The sequence below is a fragment of the Melopsittacus undulatus genome, chromosome 8, assembly GCF_012275295.1.
Source record: "Melopsittacus undulatus isolate bMelUnd1 chromosome 8, bMelUnd1.mat.Z, whole genome shotgun sequence".
Taxonomy (NCBI): domain Eukaryota; kingdom Metazoa; phylum Chordata; class Aves; order Psittaciformes; family Psittaculidae; genus Melopsittacus; species Melopsittacus undulatus.
Genome location: NC_047534.1, coordinates 56,808,203 through 56,826,641, shown reverse-complemented (window position 1 = coordinate 56,826,641; position 18,439 = coordinate 56,808,203). Strand labels below are relative to the sequence as shown.

The 18,439-nt window shown below is 51.0% G+C and overlaps 2 protein-coding genes across 2 annotated transcripts in view; one reads left to right on the top strand and one right to left on the bottom strand.

The window, feature by feature from the left end:
- Positions 1 to 5,078, bottom strand: part of UBE2F (ubiquitin conjugating enzyme E2 F (putative)) — a 48,962-nt gene extending 43,884 nt beyond the window's left edge. The window contains exons 1-2 of the mRNA XM_005141206.4: positions 4,943 to 5,078; positions 2,359 to 2,492 (exon numbers count right to left, since the gene is read on the bottom strand). Coding sequence (XP_005141263.1) covers positions 2,359 to 2,476 — 118 coding nt within the window. The 5' untranslated portion in view covers positions 2,477 to 2,492; positions 4,943 to 5,078. The remainder of the gene's footprint in view (positions 1 to 2,358; positions 2,493 to 4,942) is intronic.
- Positions 5,079 to 14,820: 9,742 nt separating this feature from the next.
- Positions 14,821 to 16,199, top strand: LOC101867671 (interferon lambda-3-like). The gene is made up of 6 exons (XM_034065776.1): positions 14,821 to 14,904; positions 15,005 to 15,181; positions 15,438 to 15,515; positions 15,679 to 15,822; positions 15,924 to 16,004; positions 16,104 to 16,199. Exons 1-6 carry the CDS (start codon positions 14,821 to 14,823, stop codon positions 16,197 to 16,199), a joined length of 660 nt encoding a protein of 219 aa, XP_033921667.1.
- The last annotated feature ends 2,240 nt before the right edge of the window (positions 16,200 to 18,439 follow it).

The following is an 18,439-nucleotide window of genomic DNA, read 5'->3' as shown; positions in this document are numbered from 1 at the left end:
CTGCCAGCAGACTGATATGATTGAGCCTTTCACCCACTCTGCAACTCTCACCTGTTTGATATCCCCCACCTAAGCAAACATCAGTGACAACTTCTATTTACAACTACTCTTACAGGCTCCCACCAGCTTTGTTTCAAATCTAATACAACCTTAAGCTGAGTGTACACCAGTCTATTACCATTCTATATAATCAAGCAATAAAAGACACTGGAGCTGGGGCAGATGCCATAGTGTCATTGCTATATGCAGGCAGCTCTTCACCCCTATCAAACTCATTCCTGCAGATCTGTATGTGACTTAAAACCCACTATCAACATCAGAATTCCCATCTTCACTCAGGCTCTTAACCTTGTTGATGCTGCTGCAGCTGAGCTATCTTAAAGAGATGGAGCAAGTTCTAGAAACTTTTGTAACTGGTCTACATTTAGTTTGAAGAGTAGCTTAAAAGAGAATATCCCCAACAAATCTTCCACACTAACTTACATTTTCCTCTCATTTTCAGTGTAGTTATACTGAAGTGATCTACTGCTACTGCCAGTTCCCATTTCAGTTCAGAAACCATTCTAACCAGACTGACAACTCTCCTTCGGAGAGCGGCGTGATACAACTTTCACAGACAAACATATCATGATCTGGTACTCACACTTGTCAGAAGGATGTCAGCAGTGACCTGCTTTTAACACTTGCCAGTCTGGGACTCAACTCATTCAATACATAGTCTGCATTGGTTTGCTAATGGTAGTCATTGCAAATACAACGCCAATACTAATTTTCTATAGCTACATTCCTTTCTTCCCCTGCAGACTTAGGTAAAGTTTTAGTCATGTAACTGAAAAATTATTGCTGTAAGGGTACAGTAAAGCTTCTTATGGCAACTCGCACTGTTAAAGGCAACGTAGTTGAAGTGTATTCATATTATACTGCTATTTTCCTCTCAAGTCTATATATGCAGGTTACTGAAAATCTCATATTATATATATTTAGCAATTTGGCTCTGTAGCTTAGCCTGATTAAAGAGCTTATTCCTCCTGCCTGATACCTTTTCCCTCACAACTGGAGTTAACAAAGGATTTCCAAACTGCAAGCCTAAAGCAAACTCATCATGAGAATTATAACATCAAGTTTTAAAGTGTTTTAAAACTCTGTCCTTAAAACAGTGCAAAGGAACAAAATTATGAATATCATTTTCCTGCAGTCTACTTGAGACACTTCCCAGTGCATTAAGGCAGCAGCAATTGCATTGAAACCTTGTTCCAGCAGACCCTAATTCAAAAAGCCATATGCAATATTAGAATTAGGCAACATCACTCATGCAAATACACCAGTGTCTATCTTGAGTCATTCTGAAATAAAACCAGGAAATGAGCTTCCTTTGACTGGCGTGAATCTTCAGAGTAACAGCTTACACATCAACACTAGCATATTTGCTATTGATCATTTTCAGCAGAAACATCAACCTAAACAACATATTGACACTAGCTCAGGCTTCACAGCTCAAGCTTTAAAACTCAACTATTACCAAAGGGAGAATACATGAGTGTAAGCCCATAGTAACTTCAAGGTGTTGGCACCTATGGATTTGTAAACACAAGCTTATCTATGCTACAGAAAAAATGAAGAGAGAGCTGCCCACAGTTTTACTGTAAAATAGTTTAATAACCATTTCACAAACTACCTCATTCACCCAGAACTGCCACAAAGTAAAAGCCTGTGGTTTTCCCCCCACCAGTGGCAAGCCAGCAACAGCTTACAGTAGCCTACTTGAAACAGACCATATCACACTACAAAAATGAGTGAGGTTTTTATTCACTACTTCATAAGCAACATCCAGGCCTATGAAAAATCTTCTTGCATTCATTTTTTAAGTTTTTTGAAGTTTACTGCCTGTGATCTACATCATTAAAGACCACAGGAATGCTGATGTTACTTTTAGGAGTTTCTTTTCTGTCACACACAGCTACGGTTTTGCTCAAAAAAATAACTTTCTAGCAAGTAAAATCTGATATACTCCTGCTACATACTCAGTGACACTTCTGTGACTTTTTTATTGTAATGTTTTAATTGATGACACAGTCCCCAACGAATGCAGTAAGGAGGTAGCTTTTATGTTTTACAACAGTCAAAGAAAATAAGTGTCCTAGAGGAAAAGAGCTGTTGAAGATGTATGACAATATAACAACCTACAGTATAAATCCTGAGGTAACTCACACGCAACTTCAAAAATACTTCTGGAAATCATAGAATCAACTAGGTTGACCTTTAAGATCAGGTCCAGCCATTAATGCAATTTAGTATTGCTCACTGGTGCACACCTGCAAACTGTAAACCCCCCAGTATTTAAATATGAGTTCCTTTCACCTTTAACAAGTAATTTATCCCGAACAGACACCCTCCGAGTTGAATCAGAAGCTGGGTTGGATGCACGGGGTCCTCTGACACCATCATCCCGCTTCAACTTGCTTGCCAGAGTTAGCATTACTGCTGTCTTCAATCTAGAACACAAATATCAGAACAAAGTCAATGACAAAACTAAAGCACGAGGAAGAAGAGGGGAGAATAAAAAGCAAGTTACAGTTTGTTCCTTATTCAATGGCTATTGTCATATTCTTCACAAACAAAGAATATGATGTATATAGTTAACATGACTGCAGTTAATGACAAAGATAGCCTAAAGTACTTGAAGAATGAAAGCTTGTTTCAGATGTGAACACAGAGGGTTACAGTACATTAGGCCAAAAGGAAGTTCAGCTTTGCTGGAGAAAGGTCAGGTTTTCGTCATGTTTACAATTCAGTTTCACTGCACCATCTCCCAGATTACACCACTGCTTGACACTGGTCCTTCAAAAGAACTGTTGTGAAAAGGCCTCTGCCACACAACCTGCTGCAACCAGTCCCAGCCACACTTCACAGGACAATATTCAGAGCTGCTTTTTGGCTGACATTAGAAAAAGGGCAGGGGAGGGTTTAATGGAACAACTCTTTAACCCTAGGAAGTGAGCTTTGAGTTAGCTACCAGGACACAAGACAGGAAATGTTTTATACTTTACATAGTGTAATTAGCTATGCAGCTGCACAACAGTAACTCTTCACAGGGCAAAGGTACAGTAGAGAAAGTTACAGAGATTTAGTAACTGAAATTAACGTATTTTTGCTGTGCCAGTCCTCCACTGGAGAAGATAACTGCACTAATAAATTACAATAAAAGGCGGACCTAATGTCAAACCCATAAATCCAAAACATTCAGTCTGTCATGGCTTAAAACACATTGACACTACTCCTAGTTGAGGGCAACTCATTCTTCTTAATGGTTCAGCCAAAACCAACATAATGCTGACAAGTCTTTAGGCACCACCACCACTAAAATGATAGGAAAAATGTTTATCCTTTAGTCACATGAATTCAAGAAAATAAAGGAAGAAAAAAGCCTTGCAGAAAGCCAGCATATAGTCTTTATGTGAACTGGTCTGCATAGAGGACCAGACAGGTATGCAGCAGTTACCAGGAAACGGATGCTCAGGTAACATCAGCTCTCACAGAATAAAATGGAGAATCAGCCAAGAAAATTGTAAGGCAAATAATGAAGTCCAGTAAACCACTGAGATGAAGACAACCACACTGTGAAGTGACAAGACATGATACAAATTTATCTTTGCCAGCTGCAGTTCTAAATGTCTTGATATTTCTTTCATTCCTGCTTGCAAGCCCTGAAGTTTAACAGATCCATTGCAACAGCATTTACTTCACTTGTCCATTTTGTTCGTTCTTGCCCTAGAAAAAACAGGAGATAAAGCCTCTAGGCTGCCAATCTACCCGCTGCATCTGTACAAGACAGCCCTACTGCTTCCCCAAGGTGGTGAGAGAGCTGCCAGGTTTATACCAAACATCAAGCCAACACCAAAATACTCATGAAGGAGGACAAACGAACCACCATGAGACCTGGATGCTGAGAAGAATGTAAGAAGTGATACAAGGTTTATAAAAAGGAAAACGTATTTCTCAATAGTACCCAAGTATGAAACTCTGGTAAATTTTGCAACAAGGACAAGTTCTCCTAAGTTGTAAAGTATGTGCGGTTAGCTTGAAGAACTGAAACACCTGGTAGGTTTTTTCCTCCCACTACAGTAAAGAAAGAATAAGCAGACAAAATAGCCTTTTTTTTCCTCTCCTTAGAAAAGACAACAGCAAGTTGAAAAAAAATAGAAGGGAAAAGTATGAGGATCTGGAAATAGTGACACAGGTCCTAAAAGACAAAAAGAATCCGCTCAAATAAAACAAAAACCACCACAAAACAGAAAAAAAGCCCCTGTAAATTGAAGGTGAGCTCGACCACCACCACCCCGAAAAAAAAACAAACCCCTTTTAAGTGCCAAATCCAAATGAAATCTAATTCAATGGGAAGTCAGTTCCTAAATACCTTTACAGATGTGTTTTCTCACTGCCTGTCCTAGACACTATGAAATCAGCGAGAAGTGTGACCAGTGTGGGAAAGAGATTATTTGCTCCAGCTATACCCCAAACTTCACCGACAGAGCACAACAAGGAAGCACTGCTAACCGCAAAGGGAGAGGAAGGCTTCACACCCGTGCACGACAATGGGGACACAGGTGACAGAGGGGTGCTGTGCTTATTTACAGGGAAGAGCAAGGGACCCCCGGGATCTCCCCAGCTCCCCCGGCAGCGGAGACAGCGGCGCCCGCCCTGCCCCGCACCGCCGGAGCCCACTCCCTGCTCCGCCCGGGGGGACAGGGCCACCGCTGCCGTGAAGCCACGACCCAGCTGGGGCAGGGAACAGGCCCCGGGGCCCTGCGGCCTGGCAGGTCGCGGCCACCGGGAGATGTGGAGGCACCGGGTGGGGAAGGGAAGGAGGCGAGGGCAAAGAGACCGGGCCTGGGCTAAGAGAGACACCCCCCGGCCAGGCAGGGAGGACGGCGGCCGCTCTTACCTGAGCACGGCGTCAGGGCCCGGCTCCCACGGCCAACACCATCCCCGGGGCTGGCCCGGGGCAGCGGGCGGCGGAGCGGCTCCTCCTCCCTTAGCGGCGGAGCCGGAAGTGGGCAGCGCCACCGCCGCGAGGCGCGCACCCGTCAACCGGCTCTTCCTCGCGAGACTTGAGATGGCGTCGGGGGCGCGCCTGCCGGGATCTCGCGAGAGTTGGTGGAGGAGGGCTGAGGGGAGCTCTTCGCGGCCGGTAGGGCGGCGCCATTTTGTGCCAGCGGGCCCTGAGGGAAAGCAGCCCCTGAGAGGGGTCCCGGCCGCAGCCCGGCCGTCCCCCAGCACCAGTGTCACCTCCTGCCGTCCCGCTGTGGGTCTGTGAAAGTACAGGTTGGTTCAAGGAGAACATAAATCACACCCAGTCACCAGGGAGATGTGATGGGGAAAAACCCCAGCCACTGTCAGGGTGATTTCCTCAGGGGAGCATAAACACCATGCTGGCTATAGCCTTTGTGTTAGTGCTTGCTTAAATTAGTTCAGTTACTCTACATCCCAGCAGCAGCTTAGTGGAAGCAATAGTTGGATTAAATCAGTGTAAAAAAAAACCCTGATCATAAGAGTGCTTTCAACGATCGAGAGTTAATTATTTGGATATCATAACTAATGTGGCCAGCTGAACTTCAAAACCACCCACAATTAAGTTAGATCAGCCATTCGATCTGTAAAACTTAAATATGTGCATAAACTTCCTAAATTCTTCATTTGGTAGATTTCCATAAACAAGGGAACCAAAATAAAAACCATTAGAGCATCATTAGAAGGTTTGATGAAGCAAAGCTAGAGACCAGACACAAGGGATGTTTGGCAAACAGCTATTGAAATACTCTCTGTGTCCTAAACATTCACTGGAATGATACACTTCACTGTCACCAAAAATAAAACTGGAATCTAGCTCAGTCCAGTCTAGTTAAACCAGTGCAGAACCATCACTCAGAGGCCTTAAATTGCCCTAACCCTTTCACAAGCTTAATGGGAAGGAGGAGCACCCAGCTGAACTGGCCGGGAAGCATTCCCTGTTCCGCAATTCAGGAACAGCCTCTGCACCGGGAATTGCTCATGCTTTGGTTTTGAACTGGGAAGAAAACGTAACTGGGAGATGAGGAGATAAAGTATGTGTTTAGGAAAGCCTGCTCCCAGGAGTGCCGATGGTGGCTGGAAACAGTGAATGTGGCAGCTCTGCTTTTACTGTCTGTGGCTATGCCACATGGATACACACCAGCTGGGTGGCCAGAAATCACCAACTTTAAGAGGAAAACAATCTCAAACATTATCCAGAACACTGAACCCGAGGGAGGGGGGTACGATTACAGACTGATCCAGTGTGTGTTGAATCAAAATGAGTCCATCGGCTGGCTGCAGAGAGGCAGGAGACAGACAGGACCCTGGCAGGGCACCTCATACAGAGACTGCACCTGCTCAGCCCTCACTGCCTGCCTCCTCCCTGGCTGTGCCATGGCAGAGGGACCCTTTCCTTTGCCAGGCGGTTGGAGACTGTGTTTGTGATGGACTCGGGATGCTAATGTCTTAGAAAAGCCTCTGTGTGATTCTGTTTCCAGATTCCCGTGCTGCTCAGAGCCAAGATGTCCTGAAGATAGCTGTCCCTTGAAGATCAATAACCCAAAGCCATTTCACTCTCTGCAGCCAGCTACGGACCCTACGACACAATTCTGTGAGCCTTCATAAAGCTTGCTGGGACATTCTGAAGCAGACAAAGGTTGCAAAGTCAACCTCAGCACTCGGATTTCCCAGCTTATTTGCCTTTTGCTAGCACCATTCTGGAAATACAGGCTTGAATATTCAAGATACTGATGTGCTTTCTGCTTTTGCTGATACTTCTTCTCTCCCAAAGGTCACTGCCCATTACCAGTGTCAAGAATCCAATAAGCAAGGCAGACTCACCACAGCATTGTTATTAGTTAGGCTCAAAATGCACTATCTTAACAGCTAAGCTGCTCTTTAGAAAACTCAAGAAATCTGCTTCTATTTCATCTTCAAGCATCACCAGCTGTCCTTCCTTTTCCTGCAGTACAGCAGCTCCGTTAATATCTGGCCACTGTGACCTGTGCTGGGATTAGTAAGACATGAGACAATTCATAAAGGTGCTGTCAACAAACTGCTGCCTCCTCTAAAGACTAGTTAAAGCTGAGCCAATAGAGTCCAGTACAGGCTGTAATGGTGTTCAGTCTTCTCGCACCCTCAGCCAGTTCCTCTTATTAGTGATGGGAAGAATTCAGCACCCGATGTTTGGTGACCTTCTGCAGCTACTTGACAATCTCAGTTTATGACAACATGAAGAAAAGTTGTTGCAAATCAGATTAATCTCAACCCATGGCCCAGTTATTCTTTTTCCTCAGACAGTGTTGTTGCAAGTCTAGACATAGAGACAGTGCTGTTTACTGGAAGCAAGAGTCTCCTATTTTTACTGTGTTTCCTTTCTACCCACGTAACATCTAGTCTGGGGAAAACTAAGTGAACGTGTTGTGTATACACAAAATATGTATCATAAGGGATATGTGGTGCGTGCACACGCTTCCCACTCCCACATTTGCTGAACTCATGTTTATGCATTCTTTCATGTTGTGTTTGACAAGAGGTTTTTCTCATCCTCTCAGCTCCTTTTCTCACTTCGGCTCAAAGAGCATAGTGTAAGCTATTCCTGAAGCTGAACTCTGAGCCACCCCAGAGGGTGAGGAGACCAGGATCCTGAGCAGTACTGTTCGCTTACAGAGAACCTTGGCTTTCAGAAGAGAATTCAAACTCCTCCAGTGAAAGCTTTCCTGGTGGATACCTCAAGTCAGGCGTGTTTAAGGCCTCAAACCAAAGGTGCTGCTGAAGAGGCAGGAGTCTCAAAGATTCAGCACTTGAAGAAGTAACTACTACCAAAAAGAGTAGTTTCTAACGTAATTTTGTATTCTCATCTCAGTTGATGCACGTGTGATAGAATATTTCATTTTTTGATCATTGTATCTGTGACCTGGAAAGTCGTGTTTCCCACAGTAAGGATGGAGCAGTTACAGACATCACCTGCAGCTGCAAACAAACACAAGGTTTCTTCTCTGTTGGATTTCAGGTAATTACCGAACCATTTCTCATTACCCCACTGTCACTGTTGCTAACGCTAGAGAGAAGATGAAACAAACATCTTGCATTTTTACTGTACCACCATTTAAAGAATACATGTGTCTTCTTCTGTCCTTATTGGTCTTTCTCTCAAGCTTTTATTTAACACATACGTGTCTGTTGGGGAATGAAGCAAAGGAAGTCTGCTTTTCTGTTAAAGTATGAGCTCCTGCCTTTATGAGCAACTCCAAAAGTACTCATATTGTCAGGAGCAAAGAGAAACAGCCATTATCCAAACTCCCTTACAGGTTCTCTAAACACAGCTTTTCTATGCCTGTACTTTAAAAATGCTAACTCTATATTCAGACATGTCCCATCCGCTGAAAAATAAAGTCCCTGCTGCTCATGTTTCGGTCCCAGAGTTTGCAATCCCAGAAGGGATGCTAGTTGTGCATTGGTACACAGGCACTCAGCAAGCCAGGACAGCTGGGATCACACATCTTGCCTAGAGAAAATCAAACATACAGACTTTAATGGAGAAGGCCACATGGCTTCAGGCAGATTTAGGCTAGTTTTCTTACAAGCTGCCCAAGGAAGCTGTGAATGGTCCATCTGTGGCAGTGTTCAGGGCCAGGTTGGACAGTGCTTGGGAGCAACCTACTCTAGTGGAAGGTGTCCCTGCCTGTGGCAGGGGAGTGGAACTGAATGAGCTTTAAGGTCCCTTCCAACCCAAACCAGTCTGGGATTCTATGATATATCTGGTTTTAAGGACTCTATAGATGAGGGGTCTGGTTTTGACTACAAAGGTAAAAGTAACACGGTATTGCACAACTTGTGTTCTAACAGTGAAAGAAACCAGTGAACAAGGACACATCTCTCATATGGCAGATAATCTGCTTACTAATAGTTTTTGTTTTCTTGTTGCTTGCTTGCTTGCTTGTTTGGGTTTAGCCTGTTTTGGCTTTCTCCCCTCCCTCTCTTAAATAAAAGCATTCTGCTTTTAGACTGAAATCATTAGAGTTGTGACTGACCTGTCACAGCAGACCTGAAACTGGCTTTGGAGTATCAGAAGGAAGAGGATGCTGTGTGACAGTAATTATGACAATGGCGTGTGCAGTATTAGAGCTCTCAGTCCATATGCATGTAGCCAAGAAAAAGCGAATACCACTGATGTGAGGCACATGAGATTGTTGCCACACGTAACACTTTTCCTCCTGCACACTTCAACTCACATCTGCTGCAAGTCATTGGAAGAAGAGCAGGTCACTGTAATTTCATTGTGGTTGTGATGGCAACATGAGAGCATTTTTCTACACAGTGTTTTATTAAAGTTGTATTGAAAAGGGATCTCAAGAGTTCCTGCAGTAACAACCGGCTCTCTGTTAGTCAATAACTACATCATAGTGGACAGTTTGTAAGCAGAGCACTGAAGGAGAAACATGCCAAGAGGAGGGCAAGCAGCCCCATGGGCTGCAGCTCATCACTACCAAGCAGCTGAGATTTGATATATGCTTTATAACAAGCAGTCACGCAACCCTCCAATTAAAATCAGTGTACATGTTCAACTGCTGACAGCGCTCCGGGACTGCATTGACCTGGAATTTAGCTGCTTCTTCCCTGAGCAGTGCTAAAACCAAAGAACAAAACACCAGAGTGGGGTTCAAAATCAGATTAGAAAGACTTTTCTTTTTCCTGCAGGTCTAGATTAAAAAACCAAAACAGAATAAAGCAGAACCCCCACAATTATTTTGGTTTTCTTAAGGTTGGGGTTTCTTACTTACACCAGTCCTAATCCTAACTTCTTTTTCCTGGACAATCTACTCCTTCCATCTCCTGAAGCATGGTCTGCTGTGTGACTTCATGTCCATGGTGGTCACAGCCCCCAGTGACAACCTGGAGTTTGGAGTTGGGGTTAAACTATGGGGGAGCCAGGACAGGACCATGAGAGGGTGTCGACTTTTGCAAGACATCCCTGCCCATAATACTGCCAGAGGTGGGCGCCTGCTCCTCTGTGAAGCATCAGCTTCTCTGCCCCGGGCTTGCCCAGCATGGCTGCTCCAGCCCTCAGCAGCTTTCTTGCCCACAGCACCCAGGAACCCTTTGTGCTTGTTGCCACAGGGCCAGCAGCCCACTGGTGTGCAAAGGGAAGGTCAGAGGCTGTGTTGTGTGCTGGGGCACATAGAGGCGAGTGGATTCGCCGCTGGGCACAGCAAGGCACAGGTGCCCTCCTGTTTGCCTTCGGGGTATTGTCAGTCCCGTCACAGCCTCTGCTGGGATCTTCCCTTTCCTGTAACTCCTGCACTTGGCAGGAACGCTGCCTGATGCCATGGGAGGGTTGTGGCCTCTCCTGGTTCCACCTCGGTGCGTGGGTAAGAAAGGCAGAGCCGATCCCTCTGCTCCTGCCTCCGAGCGCTCCCGGAGGAGGCTCGTGGGGCTGCAGGTGTTTGAGTGCGGTTCGGGGCTCTCAGGTATGGTCCTGCCGTGGCTGCAGGGTCTGAGCCCCTCGGCCTGGCTGAGGGTGCCTGAGCCCGGGTCTGTCAGCACTGGGCTCAGCGGCTGCTGGCTCAGCTTGCACAGGCTGAGGAGCAAAGGTCTCCTCCTGCCCAGGACACGGCTGTGGGGATGCCTGCAGGGAGCCCCAGCTCTGTCCTGGTGGGGTGAATCCCATACCAAGAACACCCCATGTGCCTCCCGTGGCAGCACAAGGGCTCTGGGCACAAACTGCTCTTTGGGGTTTTCTCTCTGGATTGAACAGGTTTTCCTCTCTTCCCAATGTCCTCACTGAACAGCTCTGGAGCTACAAGCCCTGCCCTCCCCAGCACTGCGGGATGCTCAGCACAGCCCCAGGGTGATGCAGGAGGTGACCGCAGTGATGTGACACCAGGGGTTGCATCAGCAGCAGGGACACACAGCGTGGCACAAGCCAGCCCCACGGCATCAAGGGGCGGTGAAGGGTTCTGGGGTGCACAGTGGGGCCAGCAGCCGTGTGGTGGCACTGACCCACTGGGCTGGTGGGTACAGATCCGGAGATGGTGCCAAGTGGAGGCCGCCCCATGTCCATCTCCTGCCTCAGCACGTGGCCATGGGCTCCTGCACGTTCCCAGGGGGTATTTCTTAAGGTGTCTTTTGGGGACAGCATTTCTGGTTCTTTCTCTCTTCCTTTCCAAGCCTGAAGTCTTCAGCAGGACCAGTTCATCCCAGACAAGCTCCAGAAGGGTCAGGAAGCAGCGATCTGGGCTCCCCTCACCTGCTCCTGCAGGTGACGTGTGCCAAGGCTGTTCCATGCGGGCAGCAGCAGCAGCCGATGAGTCACGGGCATTGCCTCCCCTGCCTGCGGCCGTGCCCGGTTTCACTTTCCTTCTTGCACCCACAATTTCCCATGTCCCGGAATTTCTTGTCTGAGGCATTCCAGTGCCCTGCGGGGCTGTGAGCACTGAGCAGGGAGCTCCATGGCTGCCACTGTCCCAGCACACACTGCCTGCAGTGGGGCTGGGAGCCAGCGGGGCTGGAGCAATGTCTGCGGCAGGTCCCCAGCACCCTGCAGACCCCACGGGCACAGCATGGGGTCCCCAGCCCGTGCTGCCTGTGGGGTCCCTGTGCAGTCATGGCAGGAGCTGACACAAGCACCTCTGCAGGAGCCGTGCCCAGTACAGCCGGGCTGGGACTGGGATGTGCTGGAGCAGGGCACTGCTGGGTGAGGTGTTTGCTCGGGTGCTGATGCCCAGCACGGTGAGAGCACATCCCATCAGTGACCATCCCTCACTGCTGCTCAGCTACAGCTGAGGGCAAGTGGAGCTCGTGCATCCAAGCAGGGTGCCCAGGAGACCTGGATGAGGCACTGGCACAGGGTGCCCAGAGCAGCTGTGGCTGCCCCATCCCTGGCAGTGCTCAAAGGCAGGCTGGACACAGGGGATGGGTTTGAAGGTCCCTTCCAAGCCAAACTGCTCTGTGATGAGACGATTTGAGGACCTTCATCCTTTCATCACAGCCATCCCCAGTGCTGGGGCTGTGCTTGTGGCCGCAGTGTCAGTGCTCAGCTTTCGCTTTTCCTTCATTCCCCTGGATCTTGTGCTTGCAGGAAGACACGAGGTTTCCTTTACTGCTCCAACCAGACATGACACCCGAGAGCTGAAACCACAGTGGTGGGAAAGAGGAGCCAAACTGGGTCCCACGAGGATGTGACGCTGCTCTGGGACTTGGGTGACCCGAGAGTCCCCATCCCTGTCCTTGGCAGGGGCCTGTGGCAGTGGTTTGTGGTGGGTCTGTGTGCATTGCAGGGCCATCTTCCAGCCCTGCCCTGCATCCTGAGGGTGCAGATGAGGCCATCCCAGCACAGCAGGCACTGGACAGCATCTTGGTGCTGGACACGGCTCTCTGGGTGCTATGGACCTTGCTCCAGCCGCACTGGTGGCTGCTGGAGATGCCAGAATACCCCAGCCTGGCCCTGTGAGCTGGCTGGGCTGCACCATGTGAGACCTTGAGCCACCGTCACTGCTGCTGCTCCACTGAGAGCTGAAGTGTTCCAGGCAGGGCCTGGACCTGCATCCTCCCCTTTCTCCCTGGGCCGTGGTTATGTTGACATCCATTGGGATTTTCTGCTGAGCTGCCAGCTATGAACAGCCCAGAGCAACTGTGGCTGCCCCATCCCCTGCAGTGTTCCAGGCCAGGCTGGACACGGGCTTGGAGCAACCTTGTCCTGTGGAATGTGGCCCTGCCCCTGCAAAGGTTGGGATGGATGAGCTTTAAGGTTCCTTGCAGCCCAGACCAGCCTGGGATTCCATGCCAGCTGAGCTGTACCTCACCTCGGTGATGGAGGTGATGCTGCTTTTGCGTTTGGGCTTTTATTTCATACTTGTATTGCTGTGAACTCATTGCAGTGAATAAAACTTGCTCTTCTAAACCTGTGCATTTCTGGTGGGAGGTGGAGGGTGAAGACAGTGCCATGGTCCTGCTCACTGCAGGGCAGGCAAGGAACTGAACCCTGGCTGGGGCTCAGGCTTTGGATTACTGCTGTAGCAGAAGAGGCTGGTGTGGGAGCCTGGTCCAGCAGCAACGTGTCTGTGACAGGCTGTACAAGAAACCCTGATGGGAATGTCATGGAGCTCAGCAAGGAGAAAGGCAAAGCCCAGGCTGTGCTGGAGACTGCCCACATTGAAAGCAGCTCGACAGGAAACGCGTGGAGGTTCTGGTGGGTGCCAGGTTGAAGACGTCCTTGTGGCACAGAAGGTGGATGGTGTCCGGGGCTGCTTGAGGAGTGTTCCAAGCAGACCAAGGGATCTTTCCCCTCTGCTCAGCCCTGCTGAAGCCACCCCTGGAGTGCTGGGTCCTGTCCTGGGCTCACCAGTGCAAGAGAGACACGGACAGAGTGCAGAGAGTCCAGTAATGGACCACGAGGGTGATGAAGGGTCTGGAGCATCTCTGCTGTGAGGGAGCTGGGCCTGTTCACCCTGGGAAGAGCAGGCTGTGGGGCTCTTGGTGTTGCCTGCTGACAGGAGAGCAGACAGTGAGCACAACCTGAGACACCTGGAAGTCCATGCTGATGTTTCTGTGAGGGTGATGAGCACGGGCACAGGTTACCCAGGGAAGCTGTGGTGTCTCCATCAGCACCAGACAGCCCTGGGCAGCCTGTGCTGGCTGACCCTGCTTGAGGAGCGGCTGGACTGGACAATGTCCAGAAGTCCCAGCCCACCTCTGTGCCTCAGCAGAGCACATCTGTGCTGGTGTGCCCACCATAGCTGTACCTTCCCATGGCCTTGTGTAAGGACTTGGCTCATCTGCTTGGACTCCTTGAGGCTGTCGGTTTGTTTCCAAACAGGAGTGTTAAAAATAGGGTCCTTCTGGAGCAGGGACCTCTACGGCCACCGCATGAGGCAGTGTGAAGTGTGTCTGTGCCTCTTGCTGCCTCACTGCAGGTTTGCTTTTTGGATACAGGCATTGCCCTCATTTTGAACCTTAAATGCTTGATGAATGCATGAAATGAAAGCCCAGCAGTGGCAGCTTCACCTCGCAGGAGGGTACCTGGAGGAAGGACGGACTTTGCTGAGTGGAGGCATCATTCCACAGCTCAGCAGGGAGATACCACACGTGAAAGTCTGAGCAGGGAGGAAACCCCATCCAGCTCCAGCGCTGGTGCCGCTGGCAGCCCCGCTCATTTCCAGCAGCCTCCCTGCAGAGCTCTACATCCCACCTGGAAGCGCTTCTGCTCTCACCTGTTTTCCTGCTCTTTGTCATGAACCTGCTCTGTCTGTGTAACCCAGAGGTGCCCGCAGCTTGCGCTGTGCAGTCCCTGCTCTGGCTGTTGCTTCCATCCCCTCCCTGCCACAGCTCTTGTGCTGCGCTGCCCACGGGGAACCGGAGGCACGAAGTGGGGCTGCTGCTGTGCCCATTGGGCTCCGAGCCTGGGGACTCCCATAGCTTCCAGCATGTGCCAGTGTCTCTCGGCCGGGGCTCCCCGAGCTCGCCCGCTCCCCTGCACCACTGGACGTGGCAGCAGCGTCCCCCATTCAGCCCCATGGAGGGTTCGCTGCAGGCAGCCCGAGCATCCCCTGCCCTCCGGGTGCTGCCGTCCCCCATTCAGCCCCATGGAGGGTGCGCTGCAGGCAGCCCGAGCATCCCCTGCCCTCCGGGTGCAGCCGCTGCCCCGTCGAGGCTGCGGTGAGAGGCGGGATTCCCTCGGGCGCCGCTTTCACTTTCCAGTTTCCAGCCCACAGGCTCTGGGTTTTCCTGCCACCTGAATGTGCCGTCGGGGCAGCATAAAAAGCCGAAGAGATGAAGCAGGGAAAGGAGGTGAAGCTGTTCCCCAGCACCAGTGCCCAGCCCGACTGCCCGCAGCTGAGCTCACCACCTGCACCAGTACCAACAGGGATCCTGCCCGGAGCGCTGCGCTGTGTCCTGTGTGGCTTCTGGCTCCTCAAGCTCCTCACCCCATCCAGCATCATCTGCTCACTGTCAGGCTCTGGTCAGCACCATGCTGTGCCTCCGCTTCATCCTGCTGCTGCCGCTGGTGGTACGGACCTGCCTCGGGGCTGCCATCCCCCAGGATGCCCTCAAGAGGAGATGCAGCCTCTCCAAGTACCAGTTCCTCGTACCCCATGAGCTGAAGGCCGTGCAGAAGATGAAGGAGCACTTTGTGAGTGGGGCTGGCAACGGGTGGCTGTGAGCTGGAGCGGGCAAGGCAGAGGGGATGCCCAATTCGAGCCCCTGGGTGACAAGGTGGATGCTTTCTGCAGCAGTCTGGGGACAAGGAGGATGTTTCCTAAGGGAGCCTGGGGACAAGAAGCTTGCTGAGCCAAACTTAGCGTGGTTTCAAGCCCCTCAAGGCTGACCAGGGTTGCACATCACCAGCAGTGCAGATGACTGATTGTCCCCCTGGTTTGTGCCTGCAGGAGGACATCATGCTGCTGTCGGGCCACCAATGCAACACCAGGCTCTTCCATCGGAAGTGGAGCACGCCGGAGCTGTCGGTAAGAGCACGGCAATGCTGTAAGCAGGGGGTACGGCTCCGTCCAGCCAGGACCTCCTGTTCCCCCTCCATCCATCTGTACCATGGAAGGTCTTTGAGACCCCATCCTCCAGCACATCACCCCTGGCACTGTGGGTGCCTAACCCGGACACTGCTGCCCACAGGTGCCCGATCGAGTGATGCTGGTGGAAGCCGAGCTGGACCTGACCATCGCCATGCTGGGGCTCCCTGCTGCACCCAGGCTCACGGAGCTGCGCCAGCAGCCCCTGGCCTTCCTCAGCCAGGCCAGGGAGGACCTGCGAGGCTGTGTGAGTTTCCATCCATGTCCTCCAGCCCATGCACCCCGTGCACCCCATGCACCCCGTGCACCCAGGTCAGCGCTGGTCCTTACTCAGCTGCTCTATTGTAGGTGCCCACGGAGGCTCCTTCTTATCAGCCCTCGAAGAAACTGCGGCACTGGCTGCAGAGGCTGCAGGTGGCCAAGGAAACAGTAAGTCAGGGCATGGGGTACAGGGTGTTACCAGTTGCACGCTGCAAGGGGCTGCTGCACCCATCTACGGTGCAAACCTGACCCTTCTCCCCCCCACAGGAGACTGCCGGCTGCCTGGAGGCCTCAGCCATCCTTCACCTCTTCCAAGTGCTGAGCGACCTGCGGTGTGCAGCCCTCCGGGATCAATGCACTTAGTCACTTCTGGTGGCATGGCACAGCATGGCACAGCACGGCACGGCATGGAATGGTGCTGACCAGCCCCAAAGGATGCCTCGAGGACTGGGAAGAACAATCTTTACTGCATCACTGGACTGTAATTTCCTATTTAAGCATTTTTCTTATTTATGTGAGCTCAGGGAGCAATTCTTTTTTATAGTCTGTTAAGTTATTGGGGTTTATTTTGTAGTTATAAATGACTCGGGAGGAGGTAAAGAAATGTATTTATTGGATATCTTTGTTTTGCTGGTTTTCAAAACACTGTTTTTAAAGAAAGCTATTTTTATCTGCTATTTATTACAGAGTACATTATGTATATTTGCCTAAGTTATTTCTTACATGCTATTTAATATGCAGAATAAAACAGTTTTTATAAACAGATGAGATGCCATTGTATCTTTTGAATACGCTTCACCGTAACTTCATCCCATTGGAAGTGAGGTATCGGGGAGGAGGAAGGATATTGGGTGAGCTTTGAGCCTTTGCAAGTAAATCACAAACCTTTGGCACTCATGTTCACCTCCAGCTGCCTGAGGATACCCCAAATGCCTCCCATGGTGCCTCTGGGGACAGATGAATGCTGTGCTGGCCCTGGGGACAGGAACCCTCTGGCCACCTGTGTTGGGTGGTGAGAAACAGGACATGAGGCCAGGAGGAGCACACAGCCTAATGCAGTGCTCACGTCCTGGCACGGGATGGGCAAGCTCCTGGACTGACCACCCCATGGGCGCTCAGCAGATCCCTGTTCGTACTGGTGCAGGTGGTGAGCTCAGCTGCGGGCAGCCGGGCTGGGCACTGGTGCTGGGGAACAGCTTCACCTCCTTCCCTGCTTCATGTCCACGGCTCTTCCTGCTGCCCTGATGGTACATTCAGGTGGCAGGAACATCCAGAGCCTGGAAACTGGGAAGTGAAAGCAGTGCCCGAGGGAATCCCTCCTCTCACTCTCCTTGCTGAGCTCCATGACATTCCCATCAGGGTTTCTTGCACAGCCGGTCACAGACACGTTGCTGCTGGACCAGGCTCCCATACCATCCCCGTCTGCTAGAGCAGTAATCCAAAGCCTGAGCCCCAGCCAGGGTTCAGTTCCTTGCCTGCCCTGCAGTGAGCAGGACCATGGCACTGTCTTCACCCTCCACCTCCCACCAGAAATGCACAGGTTTAGAAGAGCAAGTTTTATTCACTGCAATGAGGTCACAGCAATACAAGTATGAAATAAAAGCCCAAACAGCAAAAGCAGCATCACCTCTATCACCGAGGTGAGGTACAGCTCAGCTGGCATGGAATCACAGGCTGCTTTGGGCTGGAAGGGACCTTAAAGCTCATGCAGCTCCAACCTTTGCAGGGGCAGGGCCACATTGCACAGGACCAGGTTGCTCCAAGCCCCTGTGTCCAACCTGGCCTGGAACACTGTGCAGCCCCCTCAATCGTCTCATCACAGAGCGGTTTGGCTTGGAAGGGACCTTCAAACCCATCCCCTGTGTCCAACCTGGCCTTGAGCACTGCCAGGGATGGGGCAGCCACAGCTGCTCTGGGCACCCTGTGCCAGTGCCTCATCCAGGTCTCCTGGGCACCCTGCTTGGATGCACGAGCTCCACTTGCCCTCAGCTGTAGCTGAGCAGCAGTGAGGGATGGTCACTGATGGGATGTGCTCTCACCGTGCTGGGCATCGGCACCCGGGCAAACACCTCACCCAGCAGTGCCCTGCTCCAGCACATCCCAGTCCCAGCCCGGCTGTACTGGGCACGGCTCCTGCAGAGGTGCTTGTGTCAGCTCCTGCCATGACTGCACAGGGACCCCACAGGCAGCACGGGCTGGGGACCCCATGCTGTGCCCGTGGGGTCTGCAGGGTGCTGGGGACCTGCCGCAGACATCGCTCCAGCCCCGCTGGCTCCCAGCCCCACTGCAGGCAGTGTGTGCTGGGACAGTGGCAGCCATGGAGCTCCCTGCTCAGTGCTCACAGCCCCGCAGGGCACTGGAATGCCTCAGACAAGAAATTCCGGGACATGGGAAGTTGTGGGTGCAAGAAGGAAAGTGAAACCGGGCACGGCCGCAGGCAGGGGAGGCAATGCCCGTGACTCATCGGCTGCTGCTGCTGCCCGCATGGAACAGCCTTGGCACACGTCACCTGCAGGAGCAGGTGAGGGGAGCCCAGATCGCTGCTTCCTGACCCTTCTGGAGATTGTCTGGGATGAACTGGTCCTGCTGAAGACTTCAGGCTT

Bases quoted from the DNA above. Each gene is read 5' to 3' on its own strand.
- LOC101867671 (XM_034065776.1), top strand. From the start codon at position 14,821: ATGAAGCAGGGAAAGGAGGTGAAGCTGTTCCCCAGCACCAGTGCCCAG. The intron at 15,182-15,437 runs GTGAGTGGGGCT...TTGTGCCTGCAG, and splicing joins AGAAGATGAAGGAGCACTTT to GAGGACATCATGCTGCTGTC. The intron at 16,005-16,103 runs GTAAGTCAGGGC...TCCCCCCCACAG, and splicing joins TGCAGGTGGCCAAGGAAACA to GAGACTGCCGGCTGCCTGGA.